The sequence below is a fragment of the Ailuropoda melanoleuca genome, chromosome X (assembly GCF_002007445.2).
Source record: "Ailuropoda melanoleuca isolate Jingjing chromosome X, ASM200744v2, whole genome shotgun sequence".
In the NCBI taxonomy this organism is placed as follows: Eukaryota; Metazoa; Chordata; class Mammalia; order Carnivora; family Ursidae; genus Ailuropoda; species Ailuropoda melanoleuca.
This window is the reverse complement of record NC_048238.1, coordinates 17,702,723-17,728,927: the sequence shown is the minus strand read 5'-3', so window position 1 is coordinate 17,728,927 and position 26,205 is coordinate 17,702,723. Positions and strand designations below refer to the sequence as shown.

At 38.5% G+C, this 26,205-nt stretch overlaps 1 protein-coding gene across 5 annotated transcripts in view; it reads right to left on the bottom strand.

Annotated features, from left to right (window-relative positions):
- Positions 1 to 26,205, bottom strand: part of CNKSR2 (connector enhancer of kinase suppressor of Ras 2) — a 268,660-nt gene that overhangs the window by 202,408 nt on the left and 40,047 nt on the right. For all 5 annotated transcript variants that reach the window (XM_002913934.4, XM_002913935.4, XM_019809712.2 and 2 more), the window contains exon 2: positions 12,897 to 13,060. In XM_002913934.4, coding sequence (XP_002913980.2) covers positions 12,897 to 13,060 — 164 coding nt within the window. The remainder of the gene's footprint in view (positions 1 to 12,896; positions 13,061 to 26,205) is intronic.

The window sequence follows — 26,205 nt, the reverse complement described above, 5'->3', positions numbered from 1 at the left end:
CTGACCTTTAAAACTCTAGACTTTAAGCCCTGATGGTTGCAAGAACTCACAAAATTCAGCCCCTCTTGTTTTCCAAGCCAATGGCTTTGGGGAAATGTTTTCCTTGTGTGTTCTCTTGTGTGCTCCTCTCTCTGTAGCCCTTCTCTGGGACCATGGCTCCCTCCCCTCTGCAGCTAAACCATGTCTTCACATTTCCTGCCTCCTTTGATGTGGCCTCTTCTCCCCCTTTAGTTGTGGAGCTTGTTCTGTACCCTTTTTGGTCTATTTCTGAGGTATTTAGGATGACTGATTAGTTATCTAGTTGCATTTGTGGGATGAGAGAAGCCTAGGGTCCTCCCACTCTGCCACCATCTTCCTCTCCTACCTATTCCCTCAACTTTTAAAAAGTGCAGATTTATTCATTACAGAATTCCTTTGTACTGGATATGCATGGGACAAATATGCATTACTACTAATACAGAAAGAACTACATCAAGAAAACAAAAGCTTAGACATGAAATGTAGTTAGCTATTTTCTTTGTCTTATATGTTACCTATTTGTTTACATATATGTCTGCCAGGAACCAGTTGAGGCTACACTGATTCAATATAGCCAGTCTATTCTTAAAAAATTGGTGCTAAATTCATACTGTTCTTCTGGTTTAATTACATGCGTGCAAAAGCACAAGAAAGAAATGAAGCATACACTTAACATTTTAGAAGATCAAGTTGGCTGTATCCTCACTACTGGCGAATTCTCAAAACACTTAACAAAATATTCAATATTGGCACCACATATTTTACAATGTCAATGCTATTTTATTCAGAGCTCTTAATTTGATTGCATCATGTAGCAGGTGTTTAGGTTTTATAATACTTTGCTTTATAAATATGAGCGAGTCATAAAAAGACTGTTTTAATGAATATTTTTTTAGAAATGAATTATTTTGAGATGAATGAACCAAGCAATTATGTTGCAAAGAAACAAATCCTAGCAACTGCAGACATCTAAATTTTCATGCAAAATACCTATTATATGAAAAGCACATGAAAAATGGAATGAAAACTGTTCTTATCCTGTCATAAATAATTCATTTATAGTTCCCAATAACAAGGTGTATTGTCAGAGCATGAATTAAGGGCTATACGTTGAACTATATATTTTATTTATGCTTTACTATTTCAGTTAATATACTATACTCTCTACTGATAGCCTAACAGCAGGAAAGAGTTAACACACCTCCAAATCATGAATAGCTTACTTCTTTCTAGAATAATATGGTACAAACAATATAGTTGGTGCTTAAATATATGTTGCATGGGGCGCCGGGGTGGCTCAGTCATTAAGTGTCTGCCTTCAGCTCAGGGCATGATCCCAGGGTTATGGGATTGAGCCCCGCATCAGGCTCCTCCGCTGGGAGGCCTGCTTCTTCCTCTCCCACTCCCCCTGCTTGTGTTCCCTGTCTTGCTGGCTGTCTCTCTCTCTGTCAAATAAATAAATAAAATCTTTAAAAAAAAAAGAAATGTGTTTAAAAAATATATGTATATATGTCGCACGAATGAACAAGTTACTAAATAAACCTTTGATTTTCATCAACTGCCATAACATTTATTCCCCATCATTACTAACTTTAAAATAAAGCAGATGAAAATATTCCATAGCTTGAAAGAAACAGAGGAATTTGATAATTTTTCTACGTCTTCATTATACTAGGAACAGAAACTTCAAAGTCAGAGGCAAGAGAAAAAAATTATAGTTCTCTGGGAAAAAGCAGAGAACTTCACTCAGTAAGATAACATTAATTTAATATCTTCTATGTGCTAAGCATTGGGCAGAGATCATAAAAAATCTAAGCAAAAAATTATGATGTGATACAAAACATAAGTTGCCTTTCTTCCTATCACTTCCCACTCTGCACCAGCCAAATCAAAACTGTCATTTTTCTCTGAACGCTTCATATTCTTTCACAATTCTGTCTTTACACATGATATTTCTTCTGCCTAGATAACTTTTCCCCAACTTTTTGTCTGGCAAACATCTACTTATCATGAAAGTCCTAATGCAAATCCTACCTACACTTCCTGGATCCCCACAGTAGTGTTCATCATTTCCTTCTGCACTCCCCCGGGGTTTTCTTTAAATCTGTATAATCTTTTAATGACTATTGTCTTCTTTACTGGACTGTATACACCTTAAGAGCACAGACCATGCCTTTTTCATCTTTGTAATTCCTGTGGTATCGCTATTTGAGTATGAACATATAATTGTTAAAAGAAGAAATAAAAACAGTAGATGTAAGGAAAAAAGTAGAAAGCCAGTAGAGACATTCAAGTTTCAAAGAGATAATACACAATACACCATTCCCAACAGCACACCTCCTGGTCTAGTCAACTCAGCTTGCTGATGAAGGATCTCTCCTCCTAATTTTATAATGGTATGTAGAAGTAAATCAGAATTTATTGCTCAGAAATTCACTTGATAGTCAGTGGAAAATATCCACTGCATAAAATGGAAGATATCTGCACTTCTAACTTGCCAATGTATAGTCATTAGGAAGTGGTACAAGGGAAGTTAATATTTGGCCTTTTTGGGGAATGAGACCAATTTATTGCTGAAAAAACACAGAAAAAATTAATTTAATATGTTTTTTCCCCAAGAAAACCGTGCAACACTATGGTGCTTAAATACAGAACTGTGGAGGAATTAAAACTCAGCAGGTGAAATGATTTACCATAGCTCTATGGTGAGAACACTGAAATGGTCTAGACATATACCTCTCATGCCATCTTTCTTTTTTTTTTTATTCTTTTTTTTTTTTAAAGATTTTATTTATTTATTTGACAGAGATAGAGACAGCCAGCGAGAGAGGGAACACAAGCAGGGGGAGTGGGAGATGAAGAAGCAGGCTCATAGCAGAAGAGCCTGATGTGGGGCTCGATCCCACAACGCCGGGACCACGCCCTGAGCCGAAGGCAGACGCCCAACCGCTGTGCCACCCAGGCGCCCCTCTCATGCCATCTTTCTAAGTAAGTTTAGGTCAGCCAAGATTGTTCATGGGCCAAACTCCAAAGCCTGGAGGTTCAGACTATTTGTAGCACTGTAATCATCAATCTTATTTCCTTCTTCAAACTGACAGCTCAAAGTCCAGCACATAAGTGGTTTATCTCTGAGGAGTCCTGCTTATGAGACATAACGCCCTGAACTTTAAACTCTGACACACCCAACTACTTACTGTTATAAAAGATGTGGCAAATAGGGGCACCTGGGTGGCTCAGTTGGTTAAGCATTCAACTCTTGATTTCAGCTCAGGTATGATCTCAGGGTCATGAGATTGAGCCCCGCGTCGGGATCCGTGCTGGGCATGGAGCCTGCCTAAGATTCTCTCTCTCCCTCTCCTTCTGCCCCTCCCCGCTCTCTCCCTCTCTTAAAAAAAAAAATGAGGCAAATAGAAGACTGCTAGATCATGTGCCCATCTCCAAGCCACTTCTGTTGCACCTTCACCGCCACACTGACTCAGATTTGGAGACTAGTATGCAAAAACACTGAGGATCCTCCCTTACCTTGAGTACTATCTCTTATACCTGGCATGACTTCTATGATCTGATTCTGGTAAGGGATAGAGTGCTTCAAGTATGTGGTCTATTCTAAACTGATTTCTCTGATGTCAGGAATAGGGAAATAAGAAGATTCCCAAACTATCACATGAAAAACATGTAAGACTTATACAATACTACTTTCAAAAAATGTTTATTCAGCATCCACTATTGCCAGGCATCTGTGCTACACACTAGGTATTTAATAAGCATAGTTACATTTCCCACATAGCTTACAGTCTAGCAGAAGAAACAGACATTAAACTGATAAATACACATATAAATATATAACTACAAAATGAGATGAGGGTTAAAAGAATAATAGTAAGGAGCTAACCTCCGCGAATGGTGAGGGAATAATCAGAGAATGTCTTTTTGAGGAAATGACAAGTTTAAGACTGAGATGTGTAAATGGGAGGTAATGTTCAATCAATCTGGTTTCAGATTGTATTCTTCTTTATAAAGTGCTTTCAGTCAGGTCTGTTTTTTTTTTTTTAAAGTACGCTCCACACCCAACATGGGGCTTGAACTCATGACCCTGAGGATCAAGAGTTGCATCCTCTACCAAGTGATCCAGCCAGGTACCCCTCAGTCAGGTCATTTTTCCTTCCCTATCCTATTGGCTTTTAGAGAAATTTGATGATATTATTGATATTCCTTAGTGAAAATAACACTCCCCATTGGTTTTGTGACAATGCTTTTGAAGCTGTCTTCACATTTCTCTGACCACTCCATAGCATCCTCTGCAGTCTCTTCTTCCTTCCCAGCCCCAGTGGGGAGCTGAGTCCCTCCCTGGGGATTTCTCTCTCTATGGATTCAATCCTTATATTCTGGAGACTCCCAAATCAGCTACTTCTCAAGTTCCAAATTCATATGTTCAACTGTTTGATGAGTATCTCTTTCTGGATAACTCAGAGACACCCCAAATTCAATGAATCTAAAGCTCAATCTATATTCCCACCTAAATCTATTCCTGCTACTATTGCCCATTATTGCAAAATTATCTACTCTATCTCTGCAGCTAGAAAACATGGAATCTTTCTCAACTCCTCCCTTTATCTTACCCCTCATATTCATCAGATCTTCTCTATTAGTGTTCATCCTTAGTTCAAGCCCTACTCAGAGCCTAAGTAGATTATTTAAAAGATTTCTGGGGCACCTGGGTAGCTCAGTCAGTTAAGCGTCTGCATTAGGCTCAGGACAAGATCCCGGAGTCCCAGGATTGAGCCCTGCAACAGGCTCCCTACTCAGGAGGGAGACTGTTTCTCCCTCTGACCCTCCCCTATCTCATGCTCTCTCTTTCTCTCTGTCTCGCACTTTCTTAAATAAATAAATAAATAAAAATTTAAAAAAATAAAACATTTCCAAATTGTTCATCTGGTCTTTAGATTATACCCACGCCATTCTTTCCTTTTTACTACCATCAGTCACCTTTTTAAAACAAATATTTGATCATTCCTACATGGTTCTCCAATATCCACACTAGAAAGTACAAATTTCTTATAGTCTGCGCCTATTCTATCTATCTATTATTTATTTATTTATTTATTTTTTAATGATTCTTTATTATATTATGTTAGTCACCATACAGTACGTCCCCAGTTTCCGATGTAAAGTTCGATGATTCATTAGTTGCGTGTAACAATCAGTGCACCATGCAATACCTGCCCTCCTTACTACCCATCACCAGCCTATCCCATTCCCCCACCCCCCTCCCGTCTGAGGCCCTCAGTTTGTTTCTCATAGTCCACAGTCTCTCACATTTCATTCCCCTTTCTGATTACCCCCCTTTCTTTATCCCTTCCTTCCCCTACCGATCATCCTAGTTCTTATGTTCCATAGATGAGAGAAACCATATGATAATTGTCTTTCTCTGCTTGACTTATTTCACTTAGCATTATCTCCTCCAGTGCCGTCCATGTTGCAGCAAATGTTGAGAATTTGTTCTTTCTGGTAGCTGAGTAATATTCCATTGTATATAGACCACAACTTCTTAATCCAGTCATGTGTTGAAGGGCATCTCGGTTCCTTCCACGATTTGGCTATTGTGGACAATGCTGCTATGAACATTGAGGTGCATATGGCCCTTCTCTTCACTACGTCTGTATCTTTGGGGTAAACACCCAGTAGTGCAATGGCTGGGTCATAGGGTAGTTGAATTTTTAACTTTTTAAGGGACCTCCACACTGTTTTCCAGAGTGGCTGTACCAACTTGCATTCCCACCAACAATGTAGGAGGGATCCCCTTTCTCCACATCCTCTCCAACAATTGTTGTTTCTTGCCTTGTCTATCTTTGCCATTCTAACTGGCGTAAGGTGGTATCTCAGTGTGGTTTTGATTTGAATTTCCCTGATGGCTAATGATTTTGAACATTTTTTCATGTGTCTGTTAGCCATTTGTATGTCTTCATTGGAAAAGTGTCTGTTCATATCTTCTGCCCATTTTATGATTTGTTTATTTGTTTCTCGTGTATTGAGTTTGAGAAGTTCTTTGTAGATCTTGGATACCAGTCCTTTATCTGTGGTGTCCTTTGCAAATATATTCTCCCATTCCGTGGGCTGTCTCTTAGTTTTTTTNGGAGCCGAAGGCAGACGCTTAACGACTGCGCTACAGGCGCCCCTCAATTTTTAACTTTTTTTTTCTTTTAATGATTTTATTTCTTTATTTGACAGAGAGGGAGACAGCCAGCGAGAGAGGGAACACAAGCAGGGGGAGTAGGAGAGGAAGAAGCAGGCTCCTAGCGGAGGAGCCTGATGTGGGGCTCGATCCCATAACACCGGGATCACGCCCTGAGCCGAAGGCAGACGCTTAACCGCTGTGCCACCCAGGCGCCCCNGGGTAGTTCAATTTTTAACTTTTTAAGGGACCTCCACACTGTTTTCCAGAGTGGCTGTACCAACTTGCATTCCCACCAACAATGTAGGAGGGATCCCCTTTCTCCACATCCTCTCCAACAATTGTTGTTTCTTGCCTTGTCTATTTTTGCCATTCTAACTGGTGTAAGGCGGTATCTCAGTGTGGTTTGGATTTGAATTTCCCTGATGGCTAATGATTTTGAACATTTACTCATGTGTCTGTTAGCCATTTGTATGTCTTCATTGGAAAAGTGTCTGTTCATATCTTCTGCCCATTTTTTGATTTGTTTATTTGTTTCTCGTGTATTGAGTTTGAGAAGTTCTTTGTAGATCTTGGATACCAGTCCTTTATCTGTGGTGTCCTTTGCAAATATATTCTCCCATTCCGTGGGCTGTCTCTTAGTTTATTTGACTGTTTCCTTGGCTCTGCAGAAGCTTTTTATCTTGATGAATTCCTACAAGTTCATTTTATCTTTTGTTTCTCTTGCCTTTGGAGATGTGTCATGAAAAAGGTTGCTTTGGCCNTCGTGAAAAAGGTTGCTCTGGCCGATGTCATAGAAGTTGTTGCCTATGTTCTCCTCTAGAATTTTGATGGATTCCTGTCTCACATTGAGGTCTTTCATCCATTTGGAGTTTATTTTTGTGTATGGTGTGAGAGAGTGGTCAAGTTTCATTCTTTTGCATGTAGCTGTCCAATTTTCCCAGCACCATTTATTGAAGAGACTGTCTTTTTTCCACCGGATGTTTTTTCCTGCTTTATCAAAGATTAGTTGCCCAAAGAGCCGAGGGTCCATTTCTGGGTTCTCTATTCTGTTCCATTGGTCGATGTGTCTGTTTTTGTGCCAGTACCATGCTGTCTTTGTGATCACAGCTTTGTAGTACAGCTCGAAATCCGGCATTGTGATGCCCCCAGCTTTGTTTTTCCTTTTCAACAGTTCCTTGGAGATTCGGGGCCTTTTCTGGTTCCATACAAATTTAAGGACTATTTGATCCAGTTCCTTGAAAAATGTCCTCGGTATTTTGATTGGGATAGCACTGAAAGTGTAGATTGCTCTGGGTAGCATGGACATTTTAACTATGTTAATTCTTCCAATCCATGAGCATGGAATATTTTTCCATCTTTTTATGTCTTCCTCAATATCTTTCAAAAGTGATCTATAGTTTCTAGGATATAGGTCCTTTACGTCTCTGGTTAAGTTAATTCCAAGGTAACGCATGGTTTTTGGTGTTATTGTAAATGGGATGGATTCCCTAATTTCTCTTTCTTCAGTCTCGTTATTCGTGTATAGAAATGCAACTGATTTCTGGGCATTGATTTTGTATCCTGCCACCTTACTGAATTGTTCTATAACTTCTAATAGTTTGGGAGTGGATTCCTTTGGGTTTTCCATATAGAGTATCATGTCATCTGCAAAGAGAGACACATTTGACTTCTTCTTTGCCGATTTGGATACTTTTATCCCTTTTTGTTGTCTGATTGCTGTTACAAAGATTTCTAGTACTATGTTGAATAATAGGTGGCGAGAGTGGGCATCCTTGTCGTGTTCCTGATCTTAAGGGAAAGGCTTCCAGCTTTTCCCCATTGAGAATAATGCTTGCAGTAGGCTTTTCATAGATGGCTTTTATGAGATTGAGAAATGTACCCTCTATTCCTACACTCTGAAGGGTTTTAATCAGGAAAGGATGCTGTATTTTGTCAAATGCTTTTTCTGCATCAATTGAGAGGATCATATGGTTCTTGAGTCTTTTCTTGTTGATATGATGTATCACANCGGTTCCTGTGACTTTTCTTGTTGATATGATGTATCACGCTGATCGATTTGCGAATGTTGAACCACGCTTGCATCCCAGGTATGAATCCCACTTGGTCATGATGGATAATCCTTTTAATGTACTGTTGGATTCTATTAGCAAGGATCTTGTTGAGGATTTTGGCATCCATATTCATTAGAGAAATCGGTCTGTAATTCTCCTTTTTGAGGGGGTCTTTGCCTGGTTTGGGGATCAAGGTAATATTAGCCTCATAGAATGAGTTTGGTAGCTTTCCTTCTGTTTCTATTTTTTGAAATAGCTTTAGGAGAATAGGTATTATTTCTTCTTTGAATGTTTGGTAGAATTCCCCAGGAAAACCGTCTGGGCCTGGAGTTTTATTATTTGGAAGGTTGTTTATCACTGACTCAATTTCTTCATAGTTAATTGGCCTATTTAAGAAATCTATTTCTTCCTGTTTCAGTCTTGGTAGTTTATAGGTTTCCAGGAAGGCCTCCATCTNGTATTCATTTGGGAAATGGGTCTGTAATTCTCCTTTTTGAGGGCGTCTTTGCCTGTTTTGGGGATCAAGGTAATATTGGCCTCACAGAATGAGTTTGGTAGCTTTCCTTCTGTTTCTATTTTTTGAAATAGCTTTAGGAGAATAGGTATTATTTCTTCTTTGAATGTTCGGTAGAATTCCCCAGAAAAACCATCTGGGCCTGGAGTTTTGTTTTTTAGAAGGTTGTTTATCACTGACTCAATCTCTTCATAATTAATTGGCCTGTTTAAGAAATCAATTTCTTCCTGTTTCAGTCTTGGTAGTTTATAGGTTTCCAGGAAGGCCTCCATCTCTTCCAGATTGCTTAGTTTTTTGGCATATAGCTGTTAATAAAAGTTTCTAATAATCCTTCCAATTTCATTGGTGTTGGTCGTGACCTCTCCTTTTTCATTCATAATTTTAATAATNGTCATAATTTTAATAATCTCAGTCCTTTCTCTTTGTTTTTGGACAAGTTTTGCCAGTGGTCTATCAATTTTATTGATTCTCTCAAAGAACCAGCTCCTCGTCATGTTTATTTGCTCTACTGTACTTCTAGTTTCTAATTGATTGATTTCTGCTCTAATCTTGCTCAACTGCTTCTTCGTGAGTGGATTAGGCCTGTCCCTCTGTTACTGTATCAGCTTCTTGAGGTGAGAATATAAAAACTGCATTTTAGATTTTTCTATTCTTTTGAGTGAAGCTTCGATGGCTATGTATTTCCCCCTTAGGACTGCCTTTGCAGTATCCCATAGGTTTTGGACTGTTGTGTTTTCATTCTCGTTGGTCTCCATAAATTGTTTAATTTGTTTTTTGATTTCCTGGTTTATCGAGTCATTCTTGAGCAGGATGGTTCTTAGCCTCCAAGTGTTTGAGTTTCTTCCAGGTTTTTCCTTGTGGTTGAGTTCCAATTTCAGAGCGTTGTGGTCTGAGAATATGCAGGGGATAATTTCAATCTTTTGGTATTGGCTGAGACCTGTTTTGTGTCCCAGAGCATGATCTATTCTTGAGAATGTTCCATGGGCATTTGAATAGAATGAGTATTCTTTGGTTCTGGGGTGTAGTGTTCTATATATATCTATGAGGTCCAACTCGTCGAGTATGGCATTCAAAGCCTTTGATTCTTTGCTTAGTTTTTGCCAGGGTGTTCTGTCTATTTCTGATAGTGGGGTGTTGAGGTCCCCTACTATTACTGTGTTCTTATCTATATGTCTCNCATCCCCTACTATTAACGTATTTTTATCTATATGTCTCTTTATTCTGGTTAAGAGTTGTCTTGTGTATCTTGCTNAATCCAGGCCGTGCGCCCTCGTTTTATAGGGATCTTAGGGATGTGGGCTTCTTTTTTAAAGATTTTATTTATTTATGTGACAGAGAGACAACCAGCGAGAGAGGGAACACAAGCAGGGGAGTGGGAGAGGAAGAAGCAGGCTCCCAGCAGAGGAGCCCGATGTGGGGCTCGATCCCACAACGCCGGGATCACGCCCTGAGCCGAAGGCAGACGCTTAACCGCTGTGCCACCCAGGCGCCCCNCCCAAGTGTTGACTGGGACAGGCCGTGCGCCCTCGTTTTATAGGGATCTTAGGGATGTGGGCTTCTTTTTTAAAGATTTTATTTATTTATGTGACAGAGAGACAACCAGCGAGAGAGGGAACACAAGCAGGGGAGTGGGAGAGGAAGAAGCAGGCTCCCAGCGGAGCAGCCCGATGAGGGACTCCTTTCTGGAAAGCCGGGATCACGCCCTGAGCCGAAGACAGGTGCTTAATGACTGCACCACCCAGGCACCCTGGGATGTGGGCTTCTTGATTTTTCAGCCTGCCTTCTGGGGGAGGGGCCTGCCGCACCGATACTCAGGCAACCCTGTTTGGGTAGAGTCTCCGTGTCCCCTGCGAGGGGGGATGGGGATGGGTACGCTGTGAGCCGGTATTTCCAGGCTTTTGTTCTCTGGCAGCTTTCCCTGGTGGTTTGCTGTGCCTCTTCTGAGAGGCAGAGCAGCAGTGGCCGAATCTCAGCCTCTGTCTCAGAACAGAGGGATCACGGCCCATTCTCTACTGATGTTCTGGCCACTTTTAACTCTGTTACTGTTGGTGCTGCTCAACCCTGCAGTGTCCCGGGATGTGCGCCCCACACCCGGCGTCCCAGCCCTCACTTTCAGGGCCGGCACATCTCTGTCCCTTGTGTTTCTAACACTGCTAGCCGCCAGCTGCCACCCCCTCCCCCCGCCCCCCTGCATGCTCCTGGAGCTCCCAGTCTCAGTCTGGTTCCAGTGAGCACACCGGAGTTCTGTGTGAAGTCTGGTTGTGCGCGCTCCCCGGCTCACGGTCCCAGTCTGTTTTCTTGCAGGTGCTGGTCCGCGAGTCCGGCCGCTCCCCCGTGCAGGTGGCTACCGCTTCCCGGCACCCGAACGCGGCGACTCCCTCCCCCTTCCGTTTATCTTCCGATATCTGTGCACTGTTTCACAGCTCCCCTGTTCGTACCTCAATACTCAGCACTGGAGATGTTCATTTGTAGAGATCCAGATGTATCTTCCTGCGTCTCAGGCTGATTCCATGGATGTTCAGGCTGGTCTGGTACCTATCCAGTTCGACTCAGGGGACCGGCTGCAAAAGGGGTCCCCTACTCCTCTGCCATCTTAACTCCCTCCTATTCTATCTTTTAAAGCCTAATTTTCTGCCACTGTTTCCAATGTATTTTTGTCATCTAAAATAGCTAACCATTGTTCAAACTCACCAGGCATGCTCTTTATTCTGTGTGCCTGTGTATGTGCTGTTTTATCTACATGAAATGCCTTTCCTTCTTGTTCTTCCAAACACATGCTCATCCTCGTCTAGGTTCCTTAAATATCACTTTTGCAATATGAACCCATCTGTCATAGTCAAAGCTAGTTATTTTCTCTTCTGTGCCCCCATAATACTTAGTTCATACTATTATTTTAGTAATTATACTACAGTACTGTGATAATTTGTGTGTCACTCCCCCCCATAGGCTTTTCAAGAAGGCAGGAACTACATCTTACATCTGACACACAAGTTCTGAGTATATTAATTGATTCTCGAATTATATATAATTAGTCATTTCTTATTAATTATCATCATCTTAATGGTTAACTACTTATTGAATACCTACTGTGTGCCAGGCACTGAATCAGGCACATACAAACACCATCTCATTTGCTTTTCACAACACCTCCAAGAGGCAATTGTTATTATCTCCATTTAATATTAAAAAACCAAATTGGGACTACTGGGTTGCTCAGTCAGTTAAGTGCCTGACTCTTGATTTCAGCTCAGGCCACAATCTCAGAGCTGTGAGATCGAGCCATGCATTAGGCTCCATGCTCAGTGGGAGTTTGCTTCTCTCCCTTTCCTTCTGCTCCCCTCTTCTCCCTCTCTCAAATAAATAAATAAAATAAATCTTAAACCAATAAAAATAATAAATAACCAAACAAACAAACCAGGGTTATGATGAAATTACTTGACTACAAGTGTCAGTAACTGAGCCAAATTTAAATCACAGATTATTACAAGACCGATGTATTAATCTCATTGCAGCTCTAGCCCCCTAACAAATATCTGTAAGAATTTAAAACCAATCAGGTGTCATATTACTTAATGTGGAAAAAAAAATCTATGTTCCTTTCAGAATATTTAGTGTATTATCAGAATCTTGCAGGATTATTTTGACACTGATTTCTCTTGTATGTTGACAAAAGTAACCATATAATGTACAATATTCAATTTTTATTGGTTGTATACATTTAGAACATTCAAATAATTTGATTATTTTAAGGATGATTTTTCTAAAATAGGATTTCTTAATATTTATGTTACTAAATTAAAACTTTTGGAAGAGAATGGACTTTATAAGTGATTGTATGCAATTGTATACCCCAAATGATTCTGTGAAAACACTAACACAAGTTTCTGAAGTAACTAAATATAATGTCACCAGTTGAGTTATAAGCCTCTTTAATTTTTATTTTGGAACTATATAATATACCAAATTTAACAAAGGAGGAAAATACCACTTCCAGTCAGTTGAGAAGTAGGGGAGTTTTTCCTACTTGCATTTAAATTATTTTTAAATAGAGAAGAAAAAGAAGGAAGGAAACTAAAAAAGGAAAAAAAATTAAATGGAAATAATACAAGTTTCCCTTCACAACAGTTAATGTCCTTACCAGTGCACACAGAAGGTCAACTGCTTCCAAGATCAATTCCTGATGGCCAATGCGGCTGACTCCCAGATCTTCTAGCTCCTGATGCGTAATGCGCAGCAGCTGGTCTCCACTGATCTTCTCCCTCTCGAAGTTCTTAATATACTGCTGCAAACAGTCATCAAGACCTACAGAAGAAAAATATGGAAGACCATAATGAAAAAACAATTGAACAAAACAAACAGAAAAAATAAAATAAGCATTAACGCCTACCAAGTCACAAGTTAAGTTTGTTTCAACTCCAACTAGTTCAATCATCCACTTTTTTCCAACCCATATATGGACTGCAGGAGGAAAAAAAACACTTCATGGTATCTCTAGTTGTTAGGTTCCTATACGAATTTTCCTCAGCAATTATTAGAAATCTTTACCTCATTTCTCAAGCAGTTTTCTTTGCTGCTTATTTCATAAAGTGTGCTAACAAGCAGGTTCTCCCCACTTCTAAACTTACCTACATCTCACTCTTCCTTTCTTCTTTAACCCCACTGCAGAGGGAGAGTTATCCTTCCTTCCTGTACAAGACTAATCAATCTTCCTGTGCTCTGGAAACCCACCTTCTGCCACCTTAACACTACTTCAACAATTAAAAAAATTAAACGCTCTCTTTATTTCAACCATTTCCTAGCCACCAACTCCTGTATTCAAACCTCTACCAGCTTAAAAAACAAAATAAACAAAACAAAAACCTTTCCTTGATTTCTTTGATCCTGTATTTCCCCCCTAGTTTGTTATTCCCTTCAGAGCCAAGCCCCTTACCTTTTTACCCCAATGTAAATGTACTCCCTATGCAATGTACTCCCTAATCCACTAACATTATGTAGATTTCACCCAAATTCAAAAGTGGAATCCAGAGTGGATACATTTTTCAAGATTACTCAATGCACTTCGTAAGTGAATAGACAGGCTATAGATTGGGTCAGCTTCAACTGCCTATGAAATAACCTGATACAAATGGTGAACGGGACTAACAAGATTACTTCTCTCTGGATTTTTAAGAAAGGAGCACCAAGAAAATGAGGCAATTAGCAAAAACTAAAAGGTCTTAATCTTAAATCGGGCCATAAGTATCTCTCATCTAGACTAAAGCCATTTTATGGGTTTCCTGCTACAAGTCACTATCCCCTCCAATTCATCTTTCCCAACATAAAAATTCTGATGTCATTCTTTATCTTAAAACTTTTCAGTTTCCTCGGGATACTGCAAAGGCAGTCCTAAGGGGGAAATACATAGCCATCCAAGCCTCACTCAAAAGAATAGAAAAATCTAAAATGCAGTTTCTATATTCTCACCTCAAGAAACTGGAACAGCAACAGAGGGACAGGCCTAACCCACTGACAAGGAAGGAGTTGACCAAGATTAGAGCAGAAATCAATGAATTAGAGACCAGAACCACAGTAGAGCAGATCAACAGGACTAGAAGCTGGTTCTTTGAGAGAATCCATAAAATTGATAGACCACTGGCAAAACTTGTCCAAAAACAAAGAGAAAGGACTGAGATTATTAAAATTATGACTGAAAAGGGAGAGGTCACGACCAGCACCATTGAAATTGCAAGGATTATTAGAAACTTTTATCAACAGCTATATGCCAAAAAACTAAACAATCTGGAAGAGATGGAGGCCTTCCTGGAAACCTATAAACTACCAAGACTGAAACAGGAAGAAATAGATTTCTTAAATAGGCCAATTAACTATGAAGAAATTGAGTCAGTGATAAACAACCTTCCAAATAATAAAACTCCAGGCCCAGACGGTTTTCCTGGGGAATTCTACCAAACATTCAAAGAAGAAATAATACCTATTCTCCTAAAGCTATTTCAAAAAATAGAAACAGAAGGAAAGCTACCAAACTCATTCTATGAGGCTAATATTACCTTGATCCCCAAACCAGGCAAAGACCCCCTCAAAAAGGAGAATTACAGACCGATTTCTCTAATGAATATGGATGCCAAAATCCTCAACAAGATCCTTGCTAATAGAATCCAACAGTACATTAAAAGGATTATCCATCATGACCAAGTGGGATTCATACCTGGGATGCAAGCATGGTTCAACACTCGCAAATCAATCAATGTGATACATCATATCAACAAGAAAAGACTCAAGAACCATATGATCCTCTCAATTGATGCAGAAAAAGCATTTGACAAAATACAGCATCCTTTCCTGATTAAAACCCTTCAGAGTGTAGGAATAGAGGGTACATTTCTCAATCTCATAAAAGCCATCTATGAAAAGCCTACTGCAAGCATTATTCTCAATGGGGAAAAGCTGGAAGCCTTTCCCTTAAGATCAGGAACACGACAAGGATGCCCACTCTCGCCACTATTATTCAACATAGTACTAGAAGTCCTTGCAACAGCAATCAGAAGACAAAAAGGGATCAAAGGTATCCAAATCGGCAAAGAAGAAGTCAAACTGTCTCTCTTTGCAGATGACATGATACTCTATATGGAAAACCCAAAGGAATCCACTCCCAAACTATTAGAAGTTATAGAACAATTCAGTAAGGTGGCAGGATACAAAATCAATGCCCAGAAATCAGTTGCATTTCTATACACGAATAACGAGACTGAAGAAAGAGAAATTAGGGAATCCATCCCATTTACAATAACACCAAAAACCATACGTTACCTTGGAATTAACTTAACCAGAGACGTAAAGGACCTATATCCTAGAAACTATAGATCACTTTTGAAAGATATTGAGGAAGACATAAAAAGATGGAAAAATATTCCATGCTCATGGATTGGAAGAATTAACATAGTTAAAATGTCCATACTACCCAGAGCAATCTACACTTTCAATGCTATCCCGATCAAAATACCGAGGACATTTTTCAAAGAACTGGAACAAATAGTCCTTAAATTTGTATGGAACCAGAAAAGGCCCCGAATCTCCAAGGAACTGTTGAAAAGGAAAAACAAAGCTGGGGGCATCACAATGCCGGATTTCGAGCTGTACTACAAAGCTGTGATCACAAAGACAGCATGGTACTGGCACAAAAACAGACACATCGACCAATGGAACAGAATAGAGAACCCAGAAATGGACCCTCGGCTCTTTGGGCAACTAATCTTTGATAAAGCAGGAAAAAACATCCGGTGGAAAAAAGACAGTCTCTTCAATAAATGGTGCTGGGAAAATTGGACAGCTACATGCAAAAGAATGAAACTTGACCACTCTCTCACACCATACACAAAAATAAACTCCAAATGGATGAAAGACCTCAATGTGAGACAGGAATCCATCAAAATTCTAGAGGAGAACATAGGCAACAACTTCTATGACATCGGCCAGAGCAACCTTTTTCACGACACATCTCCAAAGGCAAGAGAAATAAAAGATAAAATGAACTTATGGGACTTTATCAGGATAAAGAGCTTCTGCACAGCCAAGGAAACAGTCAAAAAAACTAAGAGACAGCCCACGGAATGGGAGAATATATTTGCAAAGGACACCACAGATAAAGGACTGGTATCCAAGATCTACAAAGAACTTCTCAAACTCAATACACGAGAAACAAATAAACAAATCATAAAATGGGCAGAAGATATGAACAGACACTTTTCCAATGAAGACATACAAATGGCTAACAGACACATGAAAAAATGTTCAAAATCATTAGCCATCAGGGAAATTCAAATCAAAACCACACTGAGATACCACCTTACGCCAGTTAGAATGGCAAAGATAGACAAGGCAAGAAACAACAATTGTTGGAGAGGATGTGGAGAAAGGGGATCCCTCCTACATTGTTGGTGGGAATGCAAGTTGGTACAGCCACTCTGGAAAACAGTGTGGAGGTCCCTTAAAAAGTTAAAAATTGAACTACCCTATGACCCAGCCATTGCACTACTGGGTGTTTACCCCAAAGATACAGACGTAGTAAAGAGAAGGGCCATATGCACCCCAATGTTCATAGCTGCATTGTCCACAATAGCCAAATCATGGAAGGAGCCGAGATGCCCTTCAACAGATGACTGGATTAAGAAGCTGTGGTCCATATATACAATGGAATATTACTCAGCTATCAGAAAGAACGAATTCTCAACATTTGCTGCAACATGGACGGCACTGGAGGAGATAATGCTAAGTGAAATAAGTCAAGCAGAGAAAGACAATTATCATATGATTTCTCTCATCTATGGAACATAAGAACTAGGAGGATCGGTAGGGGAAGAAAGGGATAAAGAAAAGGGGGGTAATCAGAGGGGGGAATGAAACATGAGAGACTATGGACTGTGAGAGGCAAACTGAGGACTTCAGAGGGGAGGGGGTGGGGGAAGGGGATAGCCTGGTGATGGGTAGTAGGGAGGGCACGTATTGCATGGTGCACTGGGTGTTATACGCAACTAATGAAGCATCAAACTTTACATCGGAATCTGGGGATGTACTGTATGGTGATTAACACAATATAATAAAATAAAATTAAAAAAAAAAAAACTTTTCAGTTTCCTCGTATTTATGACAGAATAAAATCTGAACTCCTTTATATAGTGTTCGAGGCCCTTCCTGATCTAGACCTTGCCTTCCTATACAGACTCATTCCAGACACACTCCACACTTCCCAATCTCCCACTCTACACTATAGACCTCCATTACAATGCCCACATTGTATTATATTTTGTTCCCATCTCTTTATGCCCAATAAATAGCCTGGAAATTCCTTGAAGTTGGGGACCATGTCTTCTGAATGAAAACCCAGGGCTCAGCACAGTGACTAACACAGAGTAGGGCTCAGTAAGTGCAAAATGAACAAATCAGACATGTAATTCTATATCACCTGGTCAGAGAAAATCAGGAACATTTTAAATAAGAGCTAAATCTAAAAATAAGAGTGGAGGGAAAGAACATTTGGTACATGCCATTTTGAGGCACTCATATCTTAATATGTTGCAGAATAACAGGAGACAATGCTATTGAGTTATTTTTCTTATGATTCTTCTATATAAAGGAATGATAAAGGATCTTTGAGAGCACCAATGCCACCAGCATCATTAGTAAGGTTACAGAACAAGTTACATAATATGTGGCGGAGAAGAAATAAGGGAGAGATCTCATTAATTGGCACCTAATTTAACTATCAAGGTGTCTTACCCCATAATAGAGGAAGTATCTTGGCTCCTATATTTAAAATGTAAAATATATGGCAAATATACAGCTAGGATATTATAATACAATTATAATAATGTCACTGTGTCAAAAGGTATATTTATGAATTATAAGGTGCTTTTACATACATTTTTTCTTACCTGAATTACAAATAATAAATAACCTTATAATATTTTAGAGTTGTTGTTTTGACTGAAAGGTCAAAATCAACATCTCAAATGTGTATATAGAGAAAATATGATGCAAAAAGCCATCTACAAAAATTGCAAAAGTGAATACGTTATAATATAGGCTAAGGGCCCGACTTCATGATTCTAGGATCTACATAGCATACATGTAACAATGAAAACTGCCAAACTCACTCATACACTATTTTATTTAAAGTAGAGCTGTCCCATTTTCAAGAATGAGAAATTCTTTAGTGATTATGACTAGACTTCAACACAGTAACATTTATTCAATAGATAAAATGGAAACAAATATACACTAGATTTTAAAAGTGTTATTACCTCTTTTTTTTAGAGCTCTAATGTGGCCTATATTATCTTTACTTTCCACCAAATTTTACCCTAAGTTGATCTACGTTCTAAATCATTATGTCAAGTTTATAACCTCCACTTACAAATTGCTATTAAGAAAACATACAGAAAATAAATTTTGATCCATACTCTAAAAACCACACAAATGTATCATGAAGAAAATTGTGCACTTTTGTCACAAGAAAACATTAAACAAACTATATGCATTATTTTGTCTAAAACCATGCCTTAAAACAATTAAAAAGAAATCTTGAAATCATTACTATGACATGTGTCTGACTTTTTCAGTGAATTATACTGCTTTCCACCATCTGCAGGGAAGAGGAACGAACATAATCATGGATCTAGAAAGATGTTCCAAAAATAATGAAACATTTACAAAATGATGACATTTGAGAGATGTCCTAAGGATGCACAGATTTCCAGTAAATCAACAGTATTACAAAAGATGGAGTAAAATAAATTAAGCCACTATAAGTGGAAGTAGTTATGAAACGTGCAAATTATTATATTTAATGTTCAAAATCTCTTTTTTAAAAAAAGATTTTATTTATTTATTTGAGAGAGAGAGAAACCATGTGTGAGCGGGGAGAGGTACAGGGGGAAGGAGAAAGAATCTGAAACTCAGTGCAGAGTGCGGAGCCTGGCTTAGGGCTGGATCCCAGGCCTGGGAGAACATGACCTGAGCTGAAACCAAGAGTTGGACGCTTAACCAACTGAGCCACCCAGGTGCCCTAATGTTCAAAATCTTAAAAACCCACTTAAAATGGTATTAGGAAGATGACTCTATCCCTACTCCAAGAAATTTTACTTTATACACCATTTTATACATAATACATGTGCTCTTATCTATAAACAGAACACTATGATATTTAAAGCAAAAAATAAAAATTTAAATTCATTTGTTAGAGTTCTGTTGTCACTATTTACTGTGAAGAACAAAGATCAACAAGTGATGATTTGTGAGGACCTCTGTCCCTTCTGCAAAATAAGGTCAGGAAATTAAAATGAACACATATTAATCCAATATCCTTTTGCTGGACTCAAGTACATGAATGATAATTCGAGGCAGAAGGGCTTAATTTTAATGTAGTTTTCAGTCCCCTTATTTCACTGACACTGCTTTTTTCCAAGATCACCAATGACCAAAATCACACCAGACTCAACTGCCTCATTTACAATCTCAGTCTCCCTAAGCAAGCTATTTCTCTATTTCTACCACCGTTTTTCTAGTCTCAGAACCATCTTAGATGATTCCCCAATTTAATCTCTTATCCTGTCAGTTAGTGAGGAACATAATTTCTTCATTCAAAATAGCTCTTTCTTTTTCTCTGTCCTTTCATTTCTGATTTCATTGTCACCAGCTTACTCATGCTGTACAGCCTGCCCTGATGCCCATCTGCTCCCCTCTGGCATCAGTCTGTCCAGTCTATCACTGTCAGATCTCTAAAAACACTCTTTGATAAAGCCATTTCCCAATTCAAAAATGTCAAGGAGTCTTCCTGCCAAGAGGTTAAAATTCAAAAATCTTTTTTAATTTTTAAGGCTTTTTGGGGGGAAGGGGTCTTGTATGTTTTTGTCAGTTGGCATTTGTGTATTAACTGCAACAACACTACAGACAATAAAAGCATTTTCTATGTTACAAACAGCCAGAAAGCTCTTATAAAAATGCTTTTCTTCTATGCACAGGATAATATATAATGATAAATGATCTAGCAAAGATAATTCCTATTTAAGATCCTGTGATACTTCCTAAGCCATCTGAAAAGGATGAAGTCATATTCAATAGCATTTTGGCACTAAATGACTTTACTGTATTCTAATTATTGGCTAACCTATGTAATTATGCAAACTATTTAACAGATACCCAGAATATTTAATAAAACAAATTCCTGAAGTATTCTAGAAAAACGAGATTTTACTCTAGAACCTATGTAGTTAAAAATTTGTTTAACAATTTCTTTTTTTTAAGATTTTATTTATTTGACAGAGAGAGAGAGAGAGAGAGACAGCCAGCGAGAGAGGGAACACAAGCAGGGGGAGTGGGAGAGGAAGAAGCAGGCTCCCAGGGAAGCAGGGAGCCCGATACAGGGCTCGATCCCAAGACCCTGGGATCATGACCTGAGCCGAAGACAGACACTTAACAACTGAGCCACCCAGGTGCCCCTGTTTAACAATTTCCATATAGTTCTTGGATGATATAGCCTTATAAATTCTTGCTTTAATTCAGAGATGAGCTGCCCATCACTCTTACTTAGTAAGTAAAAGTGTATTTACTCTTTGCTGTGCTTTTGATTATATTCCAGTTTATATTTTGTTCAACCAAAAAAATAATAAGGAAAAGTTTTCTTCAAAAACATCTATGCCACTACACAATTCTGAATTCCAACAACAACAAAAAAGGCAGTGTCTGTTTTAACGACTGAGAAACAACATGAACAAGAATGACCAACTGTGGGGTATCCATACCATGAAATACTACTCAGTAATAAAAAGGGAACTACTGATATACACACAATGTGGATGGATCTCAAAGGTATTATGCTAAGTGAAAATGGCAACTCTGAAAGAAGTTATTGAATGATTCCATTTATACTACATACTGAAAAAAGGCAAAACTATAGCAACAGAAAACAGATTGGTAGTTGCCAGGGATTGGGAATGTGAAGAGGCTAAGCAGCAGGAGGGAGTTTTTTTGGGGTTGATAAAACTGTTTTGTATCATGACTGTGGTGTGCTGGTGACATAATTCTATACGTGTGTTAAAACGGTTACAACTTTAATACCGAAAAACTCCATTTTATTCTGTTAATTAAAAAAAATTTTTTTAGTTACAAATGAATTACAGGCAACAAACATTTGGAAAATACTATTAAATTCAAAATTTCATTGAAAAATTTTCCTTCTAATGTTTTCTCATGGTGTTTGATATAAAAGACCCAGACCAGAGAACAGTGTTTCCAGCATTCCATTCAGCAACTATTTGTTAAGCGCCTACTAAGTTTGGAGCAGTGTACACTAATGCATTCAACTACCTATGAAAAGACTCCTTTGCTCTGCTGATTGACAGAGCTGAAAGGCTATAAACAGAATTCTCCCTAAGAAGCTGTATAGGATACAATGTGTGTAGACTGATCCATTAGAAAACCAATCACTGCCTGTGGTCTTTGGAAGACTTCTAAGAAGCCCAAGCCTCACTATGCTGATCGTCATCCTTTCTCCTCTTCTCAGACCTACTTTTTTTCTCTAACAATTTAATGTTGTCTTTAAGAGACTAAAAAAAAAATCTTGACTGGGTAACAATATGCAACTGTTCCATTTCACAAAATAATTCAGGTTTCTTACAATCTGTTTCTAGTTCTTCATTTTAAACAAGAGTAGATTTTAAATGCTAGGCAACTTCAAAATGAATTTCCAAGAAATATCTGGTTTAAAACTCCCCTCCGTACAAAGTGACCAAAAGAAAGCAAAAGTAAAGAAGAAAACTTAATCAGCACTAAAACGTGGAGACAGTGCCAACCACCTAACAGATTCAAGTTTTAATGTTAAAAAAATAAAAAGAGAAAAAATCTAGGTTTTGTATCAAACCAGAGCCAGAAACCATAAAGAAAAAGATAGATATATTTGATTACATAAAAATTAAGTTTTTGTTATGACATATCAAATCAGAATATTCACCAAAAAGTCCTTGAAACATATCCAGTGATACACTATATCAAGGTCAACTAATGAGGACAAAGTAACCCACGGACATACTATCAAGACCTTAAAACTGCTCAGTTTTAAAATAGTGATAACATGGTAATCTGACATAGCAACCTTAAAATGCACATCACATGAAACAATGTTTGAATGGTTTTATAATTTTTAATTTTTAAAGTTTTGTATCCAGAATGTGGTAAAGCAGCTGGACAAGCAGTTTTTCTTAAAGTGAATTTTAGGACAGCTGACAAGCTTTTTTTTTTTTTTTTTAAGATTTTCTTTATTTATTTGAGAGAGAGAAAGAGAGAGCGAGCATGGGGGGGGGGCAGGTGGCAGAGGCAGAGGGAGAAGCAAACTCCCAGCTGAGCATGGAGCCTGACAAGGGGCTGGACCCCAGGCCCCTGAGATCATGACCTGAGCAGAACAAAGGCAGACACTTAACCAAAGGAGCCACCCAGGTACCCCGCTTACAGTCTTTTAAATTCTTTTAAAGTAAACATGAAATAAACTCTAAATATTATGCAATTATTCTGCACTTTCATCTTTTAATTTCTAAAAACAAAGTCTAAAATGATTTTAATGACATGTTCAGTAAACAAAGACTGGTTTTATCATGAAGCTTAAAGCTATTATATACTTAAGAATTCATATACAACATTTTTCAAAGATAACATTTTCTCCCTCAAATTAACAGTCCATTTCACATAGTTTTAAGTAACACCGAAACTATTTATTTCTTTGCTAGTCTTCGCAGTCTTTGCTAAGAATATTTTATTAACAGAAAGATGACTTTAATAAGAATCACAGGTAGACCAAGCATAAGGAATTAGTTGCAAACCTAGAGATTAGTGATGTCTTTTATTTTACAACTTAATAGATGATCTTTTTTTTTCTTTTGGTATGTGTAAGGAAGCTTAAGGCCATCTAAGCCTTACATCTTTCATTCCAGCATTCAAGAACCTCCAAATTCAGGCCCCAAACTACTTTTCTGACATTCTCTCTTACACGTTCATATATTGTATGCTGTATCCAAATTGAACAACTCAACTATTTCCTTAATGTGATTATTCCTATTACCCAGAATAATATTTGCATATTCTACATATTTAGTTATTGAAATCCTATCAGGTCTTGATCATTAAATCAGATGGATCTCTCTTCTCTTTGTATCTATGGATTTTACGCCTATGGTACTTATTACTCATGCTGTTTTGTTATAATCTTTGTATTAGCGTCTTATTTCCCTCCCCCAACAGATTAGGGAACCCTGAAGGGTAGCATCACTGACTCCTTCATACAGCACTGAGCACAGAGAGCATCTGATACATAATCAGTCAGTCCTTCATTTAAACGATATTTAGAGGTGATTACTATGTGCTAAGCACTGGGAATCAAATGCTGAGCAAAGACTGACATGGCCATCGACTTTATGGAGTTTATAATACTGAAGATGACCATTAATCATTTAATTGACAAAACAGATGTATAAATACAGGCCACAATAACTGTTATGAAGGAAAAAAATGATGTGCTGTGAGAAACTATGCTGAGATGACAAGTCAGGAATGGAAGACTTACTTGAGGAATCGATGATTACATTATGATTCATAAGCTTAAAGATTGTTAAGTAGGCAAAGAGGAGGAGTGGACAATGCAGGCAAAAGAAACAACATATGCAAAGACCCTGTGCTACAAAAAGGAACACTGTACGTTGGAAAAACTGAAAGAATTTTGTGTGACTGAAATACAGAGACAAAAGAATGGAACAGGATAGGGTTAGAATGATAGGCCAGGGGCAAGATGATGCAGTGTGACCCAAGAGCAATGAGAAGGTATCAAAGGATTTGAAAGAGGCAGCATTAAAAGTGTTCTATGTTTTGTGAACACTACTCCAGCTGTAGTATAGTAAATGAATTGGAGGCTGCCAAGAGAGGCAGGCAGGTTGGGTGACATTTGAAATAATGTATTTATCAAATGCTAGTAATCTGCCCAAGAATGATGGCAGGAAAGGAAAAGACTGGAAAGAAGACAAAACATGCAGGAGTTGATGCTGGATTAGATGTGATGGAGGGCTGGCCATGGAAAGGAAGATGATGCCTATATTTCTGGATTACAGAAATGGATTAATGGTGGCATTATTCAGAGACAATGAAAACACCGCATAAGTAGTTTAGGGTTGCTGGCTCTCTTCTGGACACACTGAGATTACAGTTCCTTTGAGGTAGCAATGTTGAGTAGCCAGTCAAAAATAATGGTCTGCTCTGGAGAAATATATTTGAAAGTCCCTGGTATCTAGGTAGAAAATTGAAGCCATGAGTGTTACTGAGACAAAATAGGGGAAATGAGTAGAGCAAAAAAGAGGATTTAGAACTGAACTTTAAGAAACCCCAAAATGGAAAGGCTTGTTACAGGCAAACCTACAAAGAAAACTAAGTGCAGCCAGAGAGCAATGAAAAAAAAATGAAGAAAGGGTGATGTCATGGAAGCCAATGGAAGAAAATGTTTCAAGACTGGCAGTAAAGGACTGTGGTAAAAAAAAAAAAACCCAAAAGCCAAAAAACAAAACAAAGGCAAAACAAAAACAAAACAAAAACAAAAAACAAAAAAACTCCAATCTATGGGTCCGATTACTACTATTCAAAGCCCACTCTGAATTTGACAATTAGGAGTTATCGGTGACTTTAACCAGAGAGTATTATAATGATAGAAATAGAAGTCAGACAGGACATAGAGTTGATGGGTGAGAAAGTGGAGGGCTTGCATGTGGAATATTTTTTTTGGGGAGATTATGCGGTATTGGTGAAGACTGGAGAGTGGATAGGGAGGTGTCATGTCAGGTCAAAGGGACTCTTGTTGTATCAATTTTAGACATGAAGGAACAAAACCTTTGTGAAATTAAGTAGCTTCCTAAATCTACACGGTAAGTAACTGACTGGCAGAGCAAGGACTAAAATCTAGGCCCAGAGGATTCTGAAGTTCAATTTATTTTGACTACATCAGACTATTTCAAGACTGAAAAAATATATCTTAACAATAAAGCGGATTTACACATTCGCAAAAAAGTAAATGGAGCTTGACTGAAACATACAGTTACTAAAATGAAGAAGGGATAACATAGGACAGTGGCTAATAAAATCATACTCTTCCAAACCTACATAAAAAAAATTATTTAAAACTACCAAGGCCTGGGGGGCCTGGGTGGCTCAGTCAGTCAAGCGTCCGACTCTTGATTTCCGATCAGGTCATGATGAGATCAAGCCCCACATTGGGCTCATGCTGGGCGTGTCACCTGCTTGAGATTCTCTGTCCCTCTCCCTCTGCCCCTCCTCCACTCTAAAAAAACTACCAAGGACCGAATTCCACACTAATATACCCGGATGAATTGAACACAGTGTACAGTACCCAGTTGACATATGATCTGGGGCTGCATTAAAACGAATGAAAGGAGGAACACTGCATACGGTTTTTAGATGTCACTGAAATCATGCACTACACCTCACTCGAGAACTCTTCCTATGTTCCTCAATGCCATCCTTCAGTTGCCCTTTTCCAACAAGCAAGTGGTTGTTCTACAACAAATAGTATATGATTTCTTTTCATGAGGATTCCTAATCAAACCAAATAAAATAGAGAAAAGAAGGACAATTTTCTTCTGGGTCTTTTCTGATTTACTGTGTCCTGATTTTTTTAGAAAAATGCTAAGCTGGCAATAATCTTCCATTATTTCCAAATGGAAGAATTGATGCTGATCAACAGTAATACCTTTCATTTATTTTTTGTGCTCACCATGTGCCAAGCACTGTTTCAAGCACTTCACAAATATTTTCTCATTTAATCCTTAGAACAATCTTACGAATTACATATTGTTATCTTGATTTTACAGATAAAAAATTGAGATTTAGAGACCATACCCAGGATC